This window comes from Ctenopharyngodon idella, chromosome 24 (assembly GCF_019924925.1).
Source record: "Ctenopharyngodon idella isolate HZGC_01 chromosome 24, HZGC01, whole genome shotgun sequence".
Classification (NCBI taxonomy): Eukaryota; Metazoa; Chordata; class Actinopteri; order Cypriniformes; family Xenocyprididae; genus Ctenopharyngodon; species Ctenopharyngodon idella.
In genome coordinates, this window is record NC_067243.1 from 13,320,829 (window position 1) to 13,341,795 (window position 20,967).

At 36.3% G+C, this 20,967-nt stretch overlaps 1 protein-coding gene across 4 annotated transcripts in view; it reads right to left on the reverse strand.

Moving 5' to 3' along the window:
* Positions 1-711: 711 nt before the first annotated feature.
* kiaa1549la (KIAA1549-like a) overlaps positions 712-20,967 on the reverse strand; it is a 62,124-nt gene continuing 41,868 nt past the window's right edge. The window contains exons 12-23 of one of the 4 annotated variants that reach the window (XM_051884733.1): positions 19,734-19,769; positions 16,322-16,509; positions 11,619-11,746; positions 10,020-10,144; positions 9,549-9,787; positions 8,589-8,718; positions 6,392-6,760; positions 6,141-6,238; positions 4,878-5,017; positions 4,429-4,580; positions 4,152-4,226; positions 712-2,551 (exon numbers count right to left, since the gene is read on the reverse strand). In XM_051884733.1, the coding sequence (XP_051740693.1) occupies positions 4,197-4,226; positions 4,429-4,580; positions 4,878-5,017; positions 6,141-6,238; positions 6,392-6,760; positions 8,589-8,718; positions 9,549-9,787; positions 10,020-10,144; positions 11,619-11,746; positions 16,322-16,509; positions 19,734-19,769 (1,635 nt within the window). In that variant the 3' untranslated portion in view covers positions 712-2,551; positions 4,152-4,196. Of the gene's footprint in view, positions 2,552-4,151; positions 4,227-4,422; positions 4,581-4,877; positions 5,018-6,140; positions 6,239-6,391; positions 6,761-8,588; positions 8,719-9,548; positions 9,788-10,019; positions 10,145-11,618; positions 11,747-16,321; positions 16,510-19,733; positions 19,770-20,967 lie in introns of all 4 variants that reach the window. The other 3 variants (XM_051884732.1, XM_051884731.1, XM_051884734.1) reach the window with 3 other exon arrangements.

Consider the following 20,967-nt stretch of genomic DNA (forward strand, 5'->3'; position numbering starts at 1 on the left):
TTGTAGCTTATAGTCATAATGGAAGTCGTTTCGCGTGAATTATGACCAAAAATCCATTTACTCTATGTAGCTTTACCTGCAGTATTAGGTGAACAGTGATTAGTGCTTTAAATGCAACCAGACATTTGTGAGAGACAGAAGCCTCGTCCCTGCAGTGATTGATGTGACTCATGTGGCTTTGAATGGCTTTGCTGTCACAGATAAAGGGACAGAGACGAGATCGAAGTGGACAGGCCGCTTTTACCCTCCGGCAGCATCCAACGTCGTTAGAGAAACTCACCTCAGCCGGTCTGACAGCCACCCCTCCCGGCCAGTCCACAAGTCAGCCCGATAAAACACACCTTGGCAAGGTAGATGGATCCCCTTAAGGGAAGTGGTTAGAAACAAGGGACGGCACCTTAATATCCAAAGCAGGGCCAGATAGAAAATACATCTCGAAATGCTCTTAAACTAGGGTTAGAGGACATAATGGATTTTACAAAGTGAATAAAAGCCGCTCCATCAATGCCAGGAATAATTTTGTAGCGGAGGAAGTTTTGGTTCGGCGTGTAGAACTGAAATACAGGGGTAGTGCTGACCTCTAGTGGACAGGAAATGAAAAGCTAAGCAAGGCTAGCGAGAGCACAGAATTGTTTACGACCACTAAAAATACTAAACATGTACAATAAAGCTGTTAATAAAACATTAAACACAAGATTAAGTCTTTTAAAATCGTTTTTAAATGATCAAATGTAGTTTTTATTAGATTTGATTCAGTGTGTAACCCACAAAAATGAGTCCTTCAAAGTGTTAAACCATTATAATGATGGTTATTTTACATTATGCTAAATAAAATAAAAAAGAAGAAAAGAAAATAACAAGTAGAACGTTTAAAGCGAATTATTTTTACAGTAATGAAGGAAGATATACAGTACTGGCAAATATGGAGTTGTTTAGTGTCGTATAAGTAGGAAAAGAAGTCAACATCTTATTTGTTATGATGATGTACACATTATGAATATTACACAATTTTCTCACATAGGTTCACAACGAGGCTTTTTTTTGTAGTTTTTTTTTTTTTTTTTTAACATTTGAAGCACAATATTTTACATTGGTAACAATTTTTAGCAGAATGTCCTCCGTTGTTGGCCAAAAAGGGTGATTCAGTTGATATAAAAATATTAAAAGAAAATACATTAAAAAGGAACTATTACATGATAGATATTTGCACATCCCCTGCACCACCGAAGTTAAACAGAAAGGACAACGTTCATTTCAACACAAATCAATAATTTACACAATACATTATGTAATTTTCATAGTCCGATTATGTATTCCAACGTATCTTGATTCATTCTGCAAATGGGCCTTAACCAAAAAAACAAAACAAAACAAAAAAAATAATTGTAAATTGACAGATAGCATGTATTTAATGGGATATTTCTGTCGCGTATGATTCTTTTTACAATAGATTTCCGTCCTATAACTGGCCCAAATAAAATATGGGACTTACTTGACATACAAAGCCCTTATGATTCATATGTCCAGACTACATGCATTAGACTCATTCTCTTAAGAACACATGCCCAATGTTACTTCTGTAACACCGTACTTACTTAATGATAGCAACTTTATATCATATTAAGATATTATGCTACAGTTTTAATTTGAATGTGATCAATATATTCTAAGTCAGATTTCAAGTCAATTTTGGTGTATGCTGCATATTTTATCTCATAAATATCTCTGTGTTTTGGTACCTTTTACAAAGGCAATAAAATATGTAGTTTTTGTTACTCTTCCTGTACTTACAAAAAGGCTAGTAAAAATATGAATCCCTCCATCCATTCATCATTTATCTATCTCTTTATCCACTAAACCTTTATGGCTATCTTCCCATGTGACACGTAAACTCTCAAAACACGATTCATGCCTTTCATGAACGCTTTGCATCGTGAAACACTTTAATACAGCATAAGCTATGGCATTTTTGAGAGAAAGAAAAAGCATATACTATTTTTTTTTGCATTGTGACTACAGTAGATACAGTACAGGATGTCGCATCCCTCCAAATGTTCAATTTCTTTTATATCATTCATCGTCATCGTTTTTTTACGCAAGCCATACGGAGTGCACGAAAATAATCACCTGCTAAAACGCCTGCTATAACCGTTTTTTTTTTTTTTAAATGCATGAATGAGAGCAAAAGACACAGATAGGCATCGATGAAGCAAGGAAAAAAATATGTTTTAGTTTTTTGTTATTAGTTGGGTCTTTAAAACACACATAAAACCACCTGCATAAGATACAACACTTTTTAATTTGAAAAAGCTTTAAGAAAAACACAGTTTTGGCCAGTGAGGCAACCTGTTGCTTGTTCAGCGTAGTTGTTGTGGTGATTTACCCTCACTGCAGACGTTGATTAATAACGGGTGCTGCATCTCAGTTAGGCTGGCAGGTGAGTTTGTGGCTTATGGGTCTGGTTGGCTGTTCGGCCGAGTGTTGTGGTCGATTGGGGCTGCTGAATCCAAAATTTAAGAGTAGACGATGATTCTTTTTGGTGGTCCGCAACCTGAAAGATACAATCACATATCTTCTTAAAGAAAAGTTAACCCTCATGCCGTTCCAAACACGTTCCAATATCCTTTTTTGCGTTCCACCGAAAAAAAACAACACACATGAATTGGAACATGATGAGTTTGAGGGAAGAAAACAGAATTTTTTTTTTTTCTCATGACAAATATTTGATAATAAAATATAATTTAAAAATAACACCATAATCTTTAATATTTTCCTCTTACAATTAAAGGGATAGTTCACCCAAAAATGAAACTCTAAAGTTTTTCCAAACTTGTATGAATTTCTTTCTTCTGCTGAACACAAAAAAAAGATTGAAAAGAAGACAGATTTGGAACAACTTGAGTGTGAGTAAATGTTGACATAATTCGTTTTTGGGTGAACTATCCCTTTAAGAAATAATTAAATTAATATTAAATATACAATTATAATTAAATTATTTATTGAATTAAAATATCATAATAATTTTGGTAACACTTTAAAATAAGGTTTCATTAGTTAGATACATTAGTTAACATGAACTATTAATGAACAGTAATTCTATAGTCTTAGAGGCAATTTACACAACACCATTTTCAACTAAAAACTGAAATTGTTTTATGCGTTTTGGCCGTTCATTCACACGACAGCTGCGTTTTGGGGGCCTGAAAATGCTAACTTTTGAAAACAATACCCTTATTACAAAAACTACAAAAACGTGAATTTGTGAAAACATTGACGCCATGCGCATGTGTATTACATGTTCAGTCTACAGGCACATAGTGTTTATTTACAAAGTGACATCGCGATATTGAAAGATACAATAACATAGCTTCTTAAAGAAACAGTTCACCCTCACGTCGTTCCAAACATGTTCCAATATCAGTTTTTGCGTTCCACCGAAGAAAAAACCCCACATGAATTGGAACATGAGTTTGGAGGGGGGGGGAAACAATTTCAATTTTTTTCATGTTGCCTTGTATGGACAAATATTTGATAATGAAATATAATTGAAAAATAACACCATAATCTTTAATATTTTCCTTATACAATTAAAGGGATAGTTCACCCAAAAATGAAACTCTAAAGTTCACCCTCATGTTGTTCCAAACCAGTTCCAATATACTTTTTTTGCGTTCCACCGAAAAAAACTGAAAACTTTTTATGTGTTTTGGCCGTTTATTCACACGACAACAGCGTTTCGGGGGCCTGGTTATCAGCATTTTTTGTTGTTTTTGTGGATCCATGTGAATGGGGATCATTTTGACAATGGTGTCGTCTGTACATGAAAAACGCAAAGGAACAACTTTTTTGTTTTTAGTACATCGTTGATTAGTAAACATATCCTTAGTTAATGTAAATTTCTACTTTTACTAATTTTTAAAATTAAAAGTTGTATTTGTTAACATTAGTTAATGCACTGTGATCTAACATGAACAAACAATAAACTTTATTTTAAGTAAAAAATGGACATTATTAAATGTTGTAACATATCTACTGCTTACTGTTAGTCCCTATTAACGAGACCTTATTGTAAAGTGTTACCTTAATTTTTTTTTATTCATAATCAGTGTCATAATAATGAAAATAGTTAGTAATCTAAAACTCCAATATACCCTGGTAAATTTCTGTGTCTGCTCAACATCAGAAATGACTCCAATTCAGCAGATGGTCTCCAGGTGACACTGGTTCTGTAAAAAATGTTCAAAAGAAAAAAAAATTACATTTACATTTAAGATGACACAACAGAGACAATCCAGATGAATAAAGGTTCTTTGTGGATAATAACAAGATGTGAATGTAATAAGGTCACAATACCAGATGTGTTAGGAGTCATCGGGTAGTATTAGTCACGCTGGCGGTACTGTATATAGAAACAGAGCTTGCCTTTACCGTGTCATTCCACTGATGTGGAAGGTCCTCTGGCTCTGGAGGGTAGGACATCCAAGACGGGCTCCGGTAGGAGGACGGTGGAGAAAGGACAAAGTAGTCCGAGTAGCCGGGGCGGTTGGCAGATATGGCATATACTGCTGTCATTGGGTTTCCTGCAAAACATTGGAAGGCAGATTTTTTTTGATGCGATCAAACTGCCAAAGTCACGTGATTTCAGTAAATGAGGCTTTGTTACGTCATAAGTGTTTCGAAACATTTTGAAATTTTAATGGTTCATGTGACTTTGGCAGTTTGAAACACGCTCCGAACCACTGATTCGAAACAAAAGATTCGTAAAGCTTCGAAGCTTCATCAAGCAGTGTTCACGAAGCTAGATATTGTTGAATAAAGTCGTTATTTTGTTTTTTGGCGTATTCTCGTCGCTTCATAACATTAACGAACACACTAACCTGAGTAGCTTGTCATAGACTCGTCGACAGTAACAGCAGGGAAAGGAGCTCGGTTGATTGGCAGGTAGGGGGTGCCATTGTGCTGACTCATCTCAGAGGCCTCAGACACTCGAGGCTTCAGACTCATGTCTGGTGTGGAGCTACAATAAGAGATGAAGAAGTCTTGTTATAATGTGATCAAACCACCAGGGGGCAACGCTGGCCAGCATCGCCTCAGAGCCGCATAACACACCTCAATGCAGTCAGCAGCACTGACAACCATGCAAAGCACCTTTAATGCATGCCAGCCACTGAATCTCAGAGGAAAAAAGCTTATTTAAATATACATGAGGTTCATCTCAATACAGCTCGCAATGTGATGCTGTAATGCTGCTATGACACTGTCATAAAAAGGACTGTGCAAAAAAGCTTGTCGCATAAGGCAGTACCCTCAGTTGTACACCCGCTGTACCCTTAAACATCAGTTAAACCTTATCTTCCCCTAAAGGGCAATGTGACAGTCAATAATCAATCAATAAAAAAAAAGCAATCAATAAATTAATTGAAAAAGGTAAATCAATGTAGCTAGTAATTATTATTAACATGTGGATATTAAATAAAGTATTTGCTATTTGATAATTTAAAAAAAAATATATATTTCAAAAATAATTTATTAATAAAATGTAGATAAATAAGCCAATTGATACTTTTAATTTCTCATTACAAGATGACAAAATGATTACATTTTTAATCTTTTCAGAATTGCAGATTCTTAATTTATTTACATGATTAATGTTGCTTTCTTGATTGATTTACTTTTTGTCAATTGATAAATCAATTATTCTGTTGACTTATTGATTGGAAGTATGGAAATTAATTTTGTGCTAATTAATTTTTTTAGCATGCAAACACAGCCAATATAATATAATATAATATAATATAATACAAATGAGTATGAACATACATACGAGTATACTGTATATATATATATATATATATATATATATATATATATATGTATATATATATATATATATATTATAAAAATAACTAAAATAATTAAAGCAATTTTATAATGCAAAGTTATATTTGTTATATTAAATTTTAATAGTTAAAGAGACTTTTTTCAAAAACATTCATAAAAATTATGTAATTAAAAGATGGAAAATAATTTTGCGCTAATTTATTTTATATAGCATGCAAATGCTATCTGTAATATAATATAATATAATAATGCATGAACCAAATATGAGTATTAATGAGTAGGTTTAATGTTTCTCTCACCGTCTCAATGAAGTTCCAGGTGGGGCTCCGCCTCTTGGAGGGATGAGGGGTGGTGGGGAACCCAAACCCATATCAGGCAGCTGGGTAAACCTGAATCCCTGCAGAGCCAAGCACAATGCAACTCTATGAATACTTATATAATGACTTATATCAACATATGACCCTACATCCTCTAGTTTCTTCCCAAACTCAGTGTACAAATGTTTCCATTCATGTCACAATCGTCAATCGCGTCAAAGCACGGCACTCACTGGTTTGGGGAGGCTACACTGGTGCATTTCCGGCCCAAAGGAGGAGCCGCGCTGTAGAGCTCCATTGGGGTGGTTCATAGTCCCAGGTGCGCTGGTAACTCCGTCCAGGTAAGGGCTACCGTGGCTGGGGTTGTACGGACTGTGAGGGTGGTGGTGATGGTGGAGGTGGTTTCCCGGGGTTGGCTCGGCAGAGGCCAAACCAAAGGCGTTGTCCAAGAGGAGGTGCATCTGCTGCCTCACTTCATCGATGGAAGGCTGCGAGCTCAGGGTGGACGAGTCCGAGTGACCTTTGACCTGGTGGCCACCGCCAAAACCCAGGGAACTCAAAAGGCGGTCCACATCTGTCTCTTCAAATGGTTCAGGCTCACCCTGAGGTGGATTCAACGATGACACATAATTAAATTACATCTTAAATATTTCTTACGCAACTTTTCTGGTTTACATGTTTCAAAGTCCTGAAACTTTCTTTTCATTTCCAGTTTTTTAAATCACAAATTTTTCACAGTAGTCTAAAAATAACTTGCTTCATGTTTCACATTGCACTGTACATTCTTAAACCTGGTTTAATGTTCTTATTTGCAAATTTGCAGCATGTGATTGGCTGTATGTTGTTAAGAATCTAGCCGTAACATTCAAACATCGCTTCATTTCACAGTGTACATGATTGGCTCTGCAATGCAGGGTTAACAATAGCAGGGTTTTATTACCCTGGGTAAAACTCTGTTCTAACCCCACTTCTAAATTACAAACGTGAAACGTTCCTTTACCCGAGGTTAAAAGCAGGGTTTAGAATAACAATAACCCGGGCTTAAACGCAGTGTAAAAAGCCCTGATCTCATATGTGTTGCAAATATTCTGAAAACTCAGCACTTTTAACTCTTTCCCCGCCAAAGACGAGTTATCTCGTCTTTTATGAGAAAATGCTTCCCTGCCAAAGATGATATTTTATGGCTTTCCATGTTTTCACTGTTTGTCTGAAAGAGTCCTGAATCAAAAACACAGGCGAAGAAGATGCAGAAACAAGCGATAGCATATGTAATCTTATGCATATGTAAAATAACGCGATCATCAACATTAAACAGCATATAAATCAAAACCAACGTTACTGAATGAAATGTCAACCCAGGACGATCTATAGGACTGTGTAAGCTTTGGGGGTGTTGATGGACTCGATCTACTCCATCTGTGTTTTGATCATCGTTCTGAATCTGATTCAGATGTAGTCTTTTTCAGCTTTTTGCTGAAAAAAAGTTGCTTTTTTAAATAAAGCTTACCCATATTCAAGCGTTGATAAAAAAAGAATGCATGAAGCAAAACGTTTTTGTTTTTTATTTAAAGCAGAGATATTCCTACAACTTCATGAAGCTTCAAAGCTTTACGAATCTTTTGTTTCGAATCAGTGGTTTGGAGCACGTATCAAACTGCCAAAGTCACATAAATTCAGTAAACGATGCTTTGTTATGTGATAAGTTTTTCGAAATTTCAATGGTTCACCACTGGGGGCGTGACTTTGGCAGTTTGATACACGCTCCGAACCACTGATTCGAAACAAAAGATTCGTAAAGCTTCGAAGCTTCATGAAGCAGTGTTTTGAAATCGCCCATCACTAGATGATGTTGAATAAAGTCGTTATTTTGTTTTTTTGACGCACAAAAAATATTCTCGCTTCATGACATTAAGGTTGAACCACTGTATGTCTTTAGTACCTTTCTGGGAATCTGAAAGTGTTAATTATCTTGTCGTCAATGGAGGCCTCACTGAGCCATCGGATTTTATCAAAAATATCTTAATTTGTGTTCCGAAGATGAACGAAGGTCTTACGAGTGTGGAACGACTTGAGGGTGAGTAATTAATGACAGAATTTTCATTTTTGGGTGAACTATCCCTTTAAATAAAAAGTTCAATGACGTTGTGCTGTTTCATAATAACATGGGTTATTAAAATTCAGGGTTAGTGCATCGGCTACCACCATCTTATGCTCTCTTCCGTCATAAACCGGGTTTGAAGTTAAAGCTAAAGGTAATCGTCTTCATTTAAGCCTCAAAGGAAACTTGAGCTGATAGTTATTACTAAAGCAAAAAGAATCTCTGCTGGCTCCCTGAACTGTGAATGACACGCGCCGTGTGGAAAGACTACACCAGAAGACTTTATATGGGGGATTTGGGGTCCCATGATGCAAGAGGCTGGCAGCGCTTACATCGTAGCCACTGTTGCGGATGCCCCTCCTAGATCTCTCCCTCATGACCAGCATGTCCATCTCTGTCTCTACAGGGCTTGGGGTGTTTAGAGACTGCCTGCTCCAATATGCAGGTTCCCTGTGGGAGTCACTGGTGAGAGAATGTTTGAAAAATTCAGTATTGTGATCTTACGAACCAACATTTGGTTATGGAAGTCATGGTTAATTTTACATTTTGATTTATTTTTATTTTTATACACAATGAAATATTGATATACAAACATTGTGTGCTCTCTTTTTCGGAGAACAGCATTAAAGAGATTTTCATTCATGCCACAGGGGGAATTTACTAAGAATTAATATTGTTGTTTATTTGCATCATCTGTGTTGTTTTAGCCCACAATTCAATAATAAGAATTATGCAACAGTAGTACAAAAATAAAAACTTGTACTGTATATACACTACCATTCAAATGTATGGGGTCTGTAAGATTATTTTTTAAGAAATGTATCCTTTTATTCAGCAATTATATATTAAATTAATCAAAAGTGACAGGATTGTTTGATGCTGTTCTGTTAAACTTTCTAGTCATCAAATAATCCTGACCATCACAGTTGAAAGTATCACTCAAAAATATTAACTGTTTTCAAAATTGATAATAATAAGACATGTTTTAAGCAGCAAATCAGCATATTAGAATGATTTCTGAAGGATCATGTGACACTGAAGACTGGAGTAATGATGCTGAAAATTCAGCTTTGCCATCACAGGAATAAATTACATTTTAAAACATTAAAATAGAAAGCGGTTATTTAAAATAGTAATATTTCACAATTCAGCCCAATGATTTTAGCGCAAATATATCAAAATCGCTCCACCTTTCATTTGCGTTTGAGCCCTGTATCTAGGAACACACAACTGGCTTCAATTTCTCTAAATATTTTGGGATGAGTAATAGCAGGGATTTAATCTCCGCCTACCTCCTGCGGTACTTTACGTAAGTGGAGGGTTTCCTGTCCTCCTTCGGCCCCCTCAGATCTTCCAAGTCCAAGGAAGCATTCTCACGTCTTAGCCTGTCTCGATGGCTGTACATGTGGCTGCTGCCGCTCCCGCAGCTGCTAGTGACCGGCCCATCACTGTAACCTTTCCTTTTAGCTTTTAACCTCAGCTTATTCCGATAATGCTCAATGTCCGACTTCTGCTTCAGCCCCATGTTGACCTGCAGGTGAAAAGCTGATGTTATCTATTTGCTCCCATTTAGTGCAACTCAGCTGCTCATAAATCGGTTCAAATAGAATCTTTTTTGCTGATCTTGCAGAGAAAATCTGTGGAACAGATTCTGTGTGGGCCAGTAAGTTTCTGTTGACAAGCACTCAACATTGGTAAAAATAAATCAACAATAAAAGCCTCCTAATGAGGTGGCCCCATCTCCATGGTGACAGCAAGCTCACCTCTCCGTTCAGGATGACAGAGTCTTGGCTGTGATTGGAGGAGTCAGGATAAGAATAGTTGAGTGGGGCAGTCATAGGCTTGATGGTGATGAGGCGTAGAGAGCCAGTTAAAGAGTCATAATGGTCTGCAAAAAGACACAAGAGACCGATGCAATCATAAAATTACAGTAGGAGGGTAAAAAGGGGATCAGTAAAAAGCGTAGCTGTGAATACTCAAAAAGAGCGTGATACTAGTCACTGGTGCAAAATATACTGAACAATCAGTTATTTATGGGTTTGGGGGTTTAGTGGTGTGTGAGATATCTTGGATGGCAAAAGCTCCTTGTTGGACTGCATATATAAAATTGAGAATAATGTTAAGACCTTCAAAACACTTATAAAACATTTAATAAAACCTTTATGAGAAAGAAATATTTATTAATACTTGTTTGAGCCAGTTACAGAACTGATGTTTGTTGACATTTTTTTTTTAAACAAAAAGCAAATCAAAGCAAAACAAAGAAAAGCAAATCAAAGCAAAGCAAAACAACACAAAACAAATAAAAAGCAAAACAAAGCAAAGCAAAACAAATCAAAGCAAAAAACAAAACAAAAAAAAAACATCAAAGCAGAGCAGCGAAAATCAAAGCAAAGCAAAGCAAAACAAAACAAAACAAATCAAAAGCAAAACAAATAAAAAGCAAAACAAAGCAAAGCAAAACAAATCAAAGCAAAAAAAAAATAAAAAAAGCAGAGCAGCACAAATCAAAGCAAATCAAAGAAAAGCAAAGCAAAGCAAAACAAATAAAAAGCAAAACAAAGCAAAGCAAAAAAAAAAAAAAATCAAAGCAGAGCAGCGCAAATCAAAGAAAAGCAAATCAAAGAAAAGCAAAGCAAAACAAAGCAAAGCAAAACAAATCAAAGCAAAAAAAAACAAACAAAATACATCAAAGCAGAGCAGCGAAAATCAAAGCAAAGCAAAGCAAAACAAAACAAATCAAAATCAAAACAAATACAAAGCAAAAAAAAGCAGAGCAGCACAAATCAAAGCAAATCAAAGCAAAGCAAAGCAAAGCAAAACAAAACAAAAGCAAAACAAATAAAAAGCAAAACAAAGCAAAGCAAAAAAAAAAATCAAAGCAGAGCAGCGCAAATCAAAGAAAAGCAAAGCAAAACAATTCAAATCAAATCAAAGTAAATTAAATTAAAGTAAAGCAAAGCAAAGTACAGCAAATCAAAGCAAAACAAATCAAAGTAAAGTAAAGCAAAACAAAACAAATCAAAGTATAATATAATTTTTTATTATTTATAAATGTAATTTGACAAATATTTATTATTGATGTTCTCATGAAAGTTATAAATATATAGAATATTTTTTATCTTTTTTTTCTTTAAATATCCAAATATCTTATGCAGTTTTACTTTTACAGTAATTTATCTTTTTTAATTATGCTTAGAATTTCTTTTATTGGAAAACAAGACAAAAAAAAAACTTAATGCGTTTCTTATTTTTCAGTGCACTAAATCCAACGTTCTTGTAGGACCATTATGGGTTAACCTAATGAACCTAATAACGGAATGAGAATTTTGTTGCTCCTTTTACTCCTGTGACTTTCTCACCATTTCTCGTGTGTTGCTCTTCTTTGGGCGCTTTCTGTGCCGTCGATCTTCGAGCTGTGGAGCTTCTGCCCGTGTTCAGCTTCCCAGATTCATTGCTCGAAACAGAGCCGTCCTCGCTTGGCAACCTGCTGCGGGTAGCCATGGCAACAGAGGCAATGGTTAGTTTGCTGCATGCAGTGCGATGCAGGGTTAACAGTTGCCTTGCAGGGCCCTCTGGCCTCTGTTAACCTGCGTTAAATTGCAGTGGTGTCATTTAGCAGACATCACCGTAGGGTGAACATCCACTCATCATGTTTTGTGCCATTTAAACGAATGTTCAACAACAGGACGAATTCTGCCCTGGAACAACAACTACAACGAGCCACAGACAACATATCAGAATGCACATCATGTGCTGGGGAGAGTTGTAAGGCATCACTACTAGAAAGAATGTTGGCAAGCATTTCACCTCAATATTGACATGCTAGAATGAAGAAAATTTGAAGCTGACTTGTTTATGGTATATAATAAAAACTGAACAGGTCCCAAGAGATCCATATCAGATGAAATGCAATGTAAGTTAAACAGAATGTGAATTTGAAATCAAAATTGACCCCATCTACTTTATGTATCCTATATATATATATATATATATATATATACTTTATGTAAAACAATTATATATTTATATATATTAAAATTAAAATGATACATACTTTAAGTAATGTAAATATATATATATATATATATATATATATATACACATACATACATATTTACAAACTTTTATGTTAGATGTAATTAATCACATTTACAGCACAAATATATTGATTTTATAATTGAATTTTATATTATACCATCCATAAGTTCAAGGAACCTTAAAAGCAATTAACTATAATTACAGAAACAAGTAATATTTCATTTTCACATCATGAAATAAAAGCTTCAACCGAAACCATCTCTCTCTAAGAAGAAGGTAATAAAGCACAGTCAACAAAATATGAATATTACATTAAATCTGCTAATCTCTCAGGCATGCGTGCCAACAATCTGCCATGCACATAACACCCAGCCCCGCTGGACTCGCTGCCGCACGAACACGCACACACACACGTCTTCTAGGTCTAACACAGTTGGGCAGAAGAGAGCGTGGATGCGTTGCCCAAGCTGCCTATGGGCACGCTGAATCATACATGATTCTGGAGCTGTGAGTGTGCTTAGCTTCCCTGCATGCATCTCTGTCTGTCTCTGCCAGGTTTAAATGCTCGTGTATTCACCACATTTGCTTTTCCAAATAATTATTTCCCCAGCCCTGCTCTCTGCAGGCTCATTTCCCTTTAATCGTGCCACTCAGGAGAGATAACAAACGGCAGAATACATTTGTATTCCAGCTAATAAGCACGGAGGCTAATAGAGAAAGAGCAAGAGAAGGAGAAACAAAGAGAGGAAGAGGAAAAGGAGGAGAAGCCACACTGCAACCATTTCAAGGATCGGTGCTCTTTACTCTGTCGCATTGTCCCACGTATGACATAAAGGCATATTTACGATCCCATGGCCTGCAGAGAGTGGTTAAGTAAGCCTGGAGATGTGGGAGATGCGGGGTGGTGGGTTTTAATGACCTTGAAGGGCCGCTTTTGTGACCAGCCCGTCGTGCGAGCTGAACGCTGATAAATTTCCTACCATCTTTCATTTGCATTTTTTTGCAGGATGAGAAAAGGACCTTGGGAGGTTTTGCTCTTTGTGAAGAAAGAAAGAAATTTCTCTGAAGCATCGAGGACAAAAGAAAACACACTAAAAAATTAATATGAAGAATCAAGTGCTTTAAATCTGCTGCGCACTATATGATTTGATCTGTCCTTTACGTTTTTTGCTTGTACGATATGACTCCAGTGAGATCTTGCATGATGGTCTTATGTCTGCATATACAATATACATATTACTTAGGACTTTGGTCTCAAATAGACAGCACTGACTGGGTCATTTGTGTTACATAACAATATCTATCACCAAATATTACTGAAATATAAAGCCAAACAAGCCAATTTCTTTTCAAAGAAATTTTGTGGACTGCTCATTCTTCAGAAGGACCTTCAGGTAATTTTGATCATCGCAATGTGAAGGGAATAATTATATATTTTAGAGATGCAACAATTTAAAAAATCTGGCCTATTCAATAACCATTAATTACTTTGTCCAAATATTGGCCGGCTCCTGCATCAGCATCACACGCATGCGTCGTACTGCTCACGTGTACAGTGTTGGTCAATACTGAGTCGGCGTTCTGATGTAGAACCTGGAAGCGCTGAATGTAAACTGCGTGGGGCTTCCCTTCCTGGACTACACACTCCGCTTTAGACAGTTCGCCGTAAGAACTACGCTCGACGGTGAGACTTTAAAGTCTCTCTTCTGGATCAGGGCAAATTACTAAAAAATTACTTTTACTACCATCCTGTAGACCTCCCAGACACTACAGGACTTAACTGGAGAGAGGCCATCATCGGGTGTCTGGATCCAGACCACAGCCAGACCCAGAGCACAGCCCACCACCACCCCTCACCACGGAGACGATGACGCCAGAGCCCCTCGCAGACAGAAAGCTTCTGCCCGCCATAAAAACAGAGCCTGTGACGACAGTTCCAACTAATGCCCTGGAGCCAAAGCCCCAACGTAAGTCTGATCAGGGGTATGAGCTGGCAACCATCGTCCCAGTAGGAGTCCTGGTGGAGTGTGAAACAGAGGACTTGAAGCACCGCTTCCAACCCTGAACCATCATCATCAGAACTATCATCACCGCTGGTTCTAGCCAGCGTAGAGCCTGTACCATCGACCTGTAAAAACAGAATTGTCATTGATCCCTCCCAGCCTCCCTCTCTCAACTCCACTGCAGAGCTCAGACAGCCCTTCAGCCCTGCCTCAGCTAGTTTCCTGCAGCTTTTCGCCTTCCTCTGTGATGCCTTGCGGCGTTGTTAAGCTTCAGGCCGTGCACTCACCAGCATCGCCCAAGCGTGAGGATCCTCCAGCTCCGCATCCGGCCGCTGATCCCTTTGCTCCACCTCAGCCCGTTGACCTGTCAGCTCTGCCTTGGCTCTTCTCACCCTCGGCTCCACCAGAGACCCTCGGCCATATGGCTCCACCAGGCTCCCTCGTCCCTCTGGCTCCAACTTGGTCAGCCGTCATCCTGCCTGTGCCACAGACTTACGAGCCATCCGCGGCACTCTGTCTCTCCACCCCTTTGGCTCCGTCCTCCCTCCGGCTTCAACTTGGTCCTCGGTCGCACCGGCTCCGCCTCAGTCCTTGGGAACTCCGGTTCCTCCTCGGAAGCTCGTCGCCGTAGCTCTGCCTTGGTCTCCAGCGGTGTCGCTTGGTCCCATCGGCTCTCCGTCTGCGCCTTGGGCTCCCCTAACAACGGCTCCATCTTCGTCAGTTGTCCCCTGGATGTCGTCTGTCAAGTCACCGTCATAGCTCCTCCCTCCATCGACTCCGCCGTGGGCTCTCATTCTAGGGTGCGTTTGCCGAAAGCATCGTTATTCAACTATGGTCGTAATACCCATTGAACTCTATTGGTAATGACGGAACTTGCGACCATAGTTCGCTTTGGGAAATGCACCCCTGGCTGCGCTCTAGGTCACTACCACCTGGCCACACCTCCCATCATCTCCTTCATGGCTTCTTCCTCCATCGCCGCCTTGGTCTGTTCTGCCTGCCCTCATCAGCCCTTCATCGGCTCCTCGTCCACCTCCAACGCTCCCACCTTTCCTCACTCACCGCATCTGTTACGGCGCGAGGTCACGCCTTCCGGGAGGGGGTGTACTGTCACAGATATTCAGTTGTTTTGTCTTAGTTTCATTTTCATGGACTCTTAGTTTGTTTTCATTAGTTCCTGTTGTTCTTTGTTTAGTTTCCCGCCACTTATTAGTTACTATGGAGATTCATTAATCATCACAGGTGTTTGTCATCATTTCCCTCATTTGCTTTGTATTTAAGTTGCAGTCCTTTCAGTGTTCATTTGTCTAGTCACATTCGTGTATAGTGTTTGCTCGTTTGCTTCACCCAGTGAAATACTATTAAAGACTTTATTTTGAACTTATTCTTCCTCATCATATTCCTCATTCCTCATTGTGACAATAAAAGACAGTAGTGTAAGCATCAAAACATTATAATGTACAGTTTGAAACATGAATATTCATTTTTGAGATTTGAAAAAAAAAAAACCTATATATATATTTTCTATATATGTTTTTTTAGAGAAAATTATGACCAAAATCATACAATGTGCACCAGGCAGATGTTGGCATTGGTAATATTTGTGTGCCTCGTCTGTCTTTCTTGATTTAGATTCTATAAATATACGTCAAAAGACGTCTTTTCCAAAAATCTTTGTTCCTAAGCACACAGTGTACTTTGTTCTTCCCTCCACGGTTATCAATGTCTCTGCTGCGTCTTAAAGTCAAGAGCTCAATCCGCTCACTAGTAATTATACGCCATACTTGAGGTGTACTTGATTTTTCAGTGGAAGGAGATAAGAAATGCAACTCAAATAGAACTTTGTGGTCATATCGGGTGGGATGGCTTTTAAAACATTTATGACGTTCAGGCTTTAAAGCCTCTACTGTTCTATAGAGAGTTGAGCGATATACTATCATACTAGCTTATTCCATTTGGTATGCCTAAAAATATGCACATTCTTCCACAGCGCTTCTTTGTTCTATAATTAAAGCACCCACCTGAGATGCATCTCCGTCGACTGGGGTCTTTTTGAGGCTGTACCATCTTGTAACGCCGCCACCCTGTCTTGTGTGAGGGGGGCATCCCGTACCGGGAGGGACAAGACAAGTGTTTCCTTGGTGACTGTGAGAGCCTCCTCACCTGTCTGGCCCATGTGCTGCTTGGCGTAGTCGAAACCCTGCACAGGCTGGACAGGGAATGATGTGCCATGATTGGACAGTGAAGAAAAAAGTAAGAGTTACACAATGCCACATCCAGCGTTTCATTTCAATCAGCAAAGGAATGCCGGCCATCCTAATTTATTCATGGGCTGAAGGTACTTTGAGTGTAACTATATTTTATGGAGCCCGCATACGATGCATCAAGTTGCCATGGGATATTTAATATGGAAGAGCTACGGAGTCCCTCATTTTAATAAATTATGGATCAATCTCCTGCAGAACAGGGCGCACGAAGGCAGGGTGCCTTTTGGATCTTAAATAGGTGTATGTACGTGTTACAGGGCATTGCTGTTATGATGTACGTTGGGAAAATGTGTGATTAATTCAATTAATAATTCATGGGATGCTGCACTTTGCACATGCTGCTGCCACATCTACAAGATCCTTTAGTGAGGTGTATAATTTCTACACCATGAGTGTTATCAAACAGAATCGCAAAAATCAGTTATGACTGATAACCAATAATAAAAATTTTGTAATAAAAAACCCCAATAAGAAACAAACTCAAGTCATTCTAAATGCTTCAAGTACAATATGAAAATGAATATTTCATTTCAAGATTTGGTAAAGATTACATTTAACATTTATATATTTTGATAATATTATATATACAGTATAAAATCGATTAATTTATTATTATATATAAAATCGATTAAAATGTAAAAATGATTAATTGCGATTAATCGCATCTAACTTAAAATATTATAAATATATAATGTATGTGTGTGTGTATATATATATATATATATATATATATATACATACATCTCAAACAAGGGATTTAATAGTAATTTATAATGTTAATATTATAATTGCCGAGTCCACGAATGGCTTGGGTATGCAGAGCATTCGCAGCTTGTATAGACCGCACGCCACTGATATATATACGTGGACTCGGCAATTAATATTAACATTATAAATTACTATTAAATCCTTTGTTTGAGATGTAACTGTCCGTAATTTATTTATTTAATATTAATATTAATTAATATGCTTATTTCGCCATTTTGTAAAAAAAACATTATATATATAAAATAAAAAATAAAATATATTTACATTAAAAAATAATTAAAATATACAAAAGTTAGTTTAAACTCATATATATATATATATATATATGAAATTGATTGTTATATTTACACACACACACACATATAAAACAAACTAATTAAAACTAATTAATAAAATAGTAACAGACTTTTAATATCAACCATCCATCAATATCAAAAGATATAGGTAGGCACCGATTTATCATGCATACCTATCTAAAATGTGTTGAAAATGATCATCTTCCTGGATGTTCTGTATTGGACGTTGACCTTGAATGAGGTCAAAACCACTCAAATATAATTCACATGCTCAGCTGAACTATATATAATTCACTTGTGCTTCATCCGATTGTATTTGAGAGGAGCCAGACGTGGATCGCGACAGTCCACAAACCCCTTATATAAATCTTATTTTAATCCAAGTTGATTTAAGGGTAGAGTCTCGCACAGGATGTCAACTTGTCTTCCTCACACAAACAAGCAGGGAAAACACGTAAGGACTGTTCAAACACATCGACAGGTAGAAGCAAAGAGCATGCAAGCAGACACACATGCAATTGATCACGTCTGAGCCTGACAAATCATCAGTGCCGGTATCTGTGTCCTTATGCGACTTTATTCTCACTTACACACACCTCCTCTTATTCCACTTCGCTAACACGGGAAGCTCTTGCGTGAAACCGGAACGCTTTATACACTGATCCACAAATTACCATGCATAAGCAAAATCATGTTCCTGAAAGGACATCTTAATTGGACGGAGCAAGGAATGTTTTCAGATCAGAGAACATGGCTAAGAGGGAGTACGATCAAAGAGACGATTATCATAATTACAACTGATTTGCATATTGTTTTATTCTATTACTAAAAACAATACAGTTATACTACAGGGATATATCACCCAAAAAGGAAAATACGTCATCGTTTACTGACGCTCATGTTCCATGCCCATATGACTTTTCCAGAATGTCGAAGCTGCTCTTTTACTTACAATGAAAGTGGAAGGTGACACAAAAACCACCATAAAATGTTTATATGAATTGTGCATTACATTCCAAGTCTGCTGAAGCCATTTGATAACTTGGTGTGAGGCACAGACTGAATTTAAGTTTTGGCCACCATTCACTTTCATTGTACAGAAAGAGCAGCTTAGACATTCTGCTAAACTTCTCTTTTTGAGTTCTACGGAAGTCGTAAGATTTTTTTTAAATGTTATGCTCAACAAAGCTGCATTTATTTGATCAAAAATACAGTATTATTGTGAAATATTATTAAAATTTAAAATAACTGTTTTCTATTTTAGTATATTTTTTAAATGTAATTTATTCCTGAATTTTCAGCATCATTACTCCAGTCTTCAGTGTCACATGATCCTTCAGAAAACATTCTAATATGATGATTTGCTGCTTAAGAAACATTTCTTATTATTATCAATGTTGAAAACAGCATACGATGTGAAAATGTGATACATTTTTAGGATTCTATGAAAAATAGAACATTATAGATGTCTTTACTCTCACTTTTGATCAATTTAATACATTCTTGCTGAATAAAAGCATTAATTTTTTCTCTGCGTTTGTCCCCAAAATTTTGAATGGTAGTGTATAATATGCACATTTGCTATAAATACATTCCTCTACATATGCACACATAGATCCTATAGCTTATTCCTGTTGGGTCATTTAATGTTTCCTGTTTTAGATGGAAAAGTCCTGGTAATCTATTTAAACTTCACCTAATTATTCATATATGTAACCTTGGAGTATCTCTCAGCGTGGGGTGGCCTAATTTATTACCCTGCATTTGGTCTGTATCTATTTAAAAGCCTCATAATCCAACCACAACAAAGAAATCATAATTACAGTAATACTGTGGTAATACTTCAAATCCTCCCCATTCTGTTATTAGTCATCGTCCTGCAATCTCAAATGGAGGCACAAGGGAGGAGATATTTGTGCTGTGCAGATCAAAGATATCCTCGATGCACTAGATCTTACTGAACAGTTCATCGATTACGCGGAGGATGGATAACCTTCTGTTTCCCCATCCCCCTGCGGACTGTTTTCCCACAAGCACAGTCAACAAGAAGAATGTCTGGACTATAAACATGCAGCCAAGCACGATGAACAAGCCAGAAATACCTGGTGGTGATAACTCCCATCTCTTCGATATGAGGTCTGGACAGGAAAAGTAGTGAAGACACAATTGGAGGGATATTTTGGGGACGTCAAAGTGAAATGTGTCATTCCAATGTTTTAAATGGCATGTCTCGTGTGTGGTGACAACACAAAGTGTTTGAGGAACAAGCCACCATTTTAAAAATGTATGTCTAGCACCATATTCAGATATAAGATAAAAACAAAGTTATTTTGTGAATAGTATGAAGGAAAGCAGGATATTTTAAGCCTGTTAGTAGTCATGAGATGACATCATCAGTATGACATCACAACGGGTCTCATTCCCTCATTTAAAAACAGTCCTGATTCATTAATATTGAGAATAAAGACAAACCCACACACGAATCAGATGATTTTTGCACATAAGTACACAAAGTTGTTATCAGCCAATAATACAGATTTTTAATATATAAAATATACTTTATTAATATAAAATAATATATTTGATTTTATATATAAATACATACAATTAATTAATGCAATCAATATAATAATAATAATAATCAATGATTTAATTAACAAACTTAATAAATTGTTATATATTGAAAATAAAATATAAAGATATTTACATTAAAAATAATTAAAATATACAAAAATTCCATTAAATTACGTATAAAATATTTTATTTTATATATAAAATGAATGAAATCAATATAATTAATAATAATCAATGATTTTATTCACAAATTAATAAATTGTTATATATTGAAAATAAAATATAAAAATATTTACATTAAAAATAATTAAAATATACAAAAATTCCATTAAATTATGTATAAAATAATATATTTTATTTTCTATATAAAATGAATGCAATCAATATAATTAATAATAATCAATGATTTTATTAACAAACTTAATAAATTGTTATATATTGAAAATAAAATATAAAAATATTTACATTAAAAATAATTAAAGTATACATTCCATTAAATGATGTATAAAATAATATATTTTATTTTATATATATATATAATGAATGCAATCAATATAATTAATAATAATCAATGATTTTATTAACAAATTAATAAATTGTTATATATTGAAAATAAAATATAAAAATATTTACATAAAAAATAATTAAAATATACAAAAATTCGATTAAATTATGTAAAAAATATATTTTATTTTATATATAAATATCTAAAATTGATGAATGTAATCAATTTTAAATAATTTAATTAACAACAAATCAATA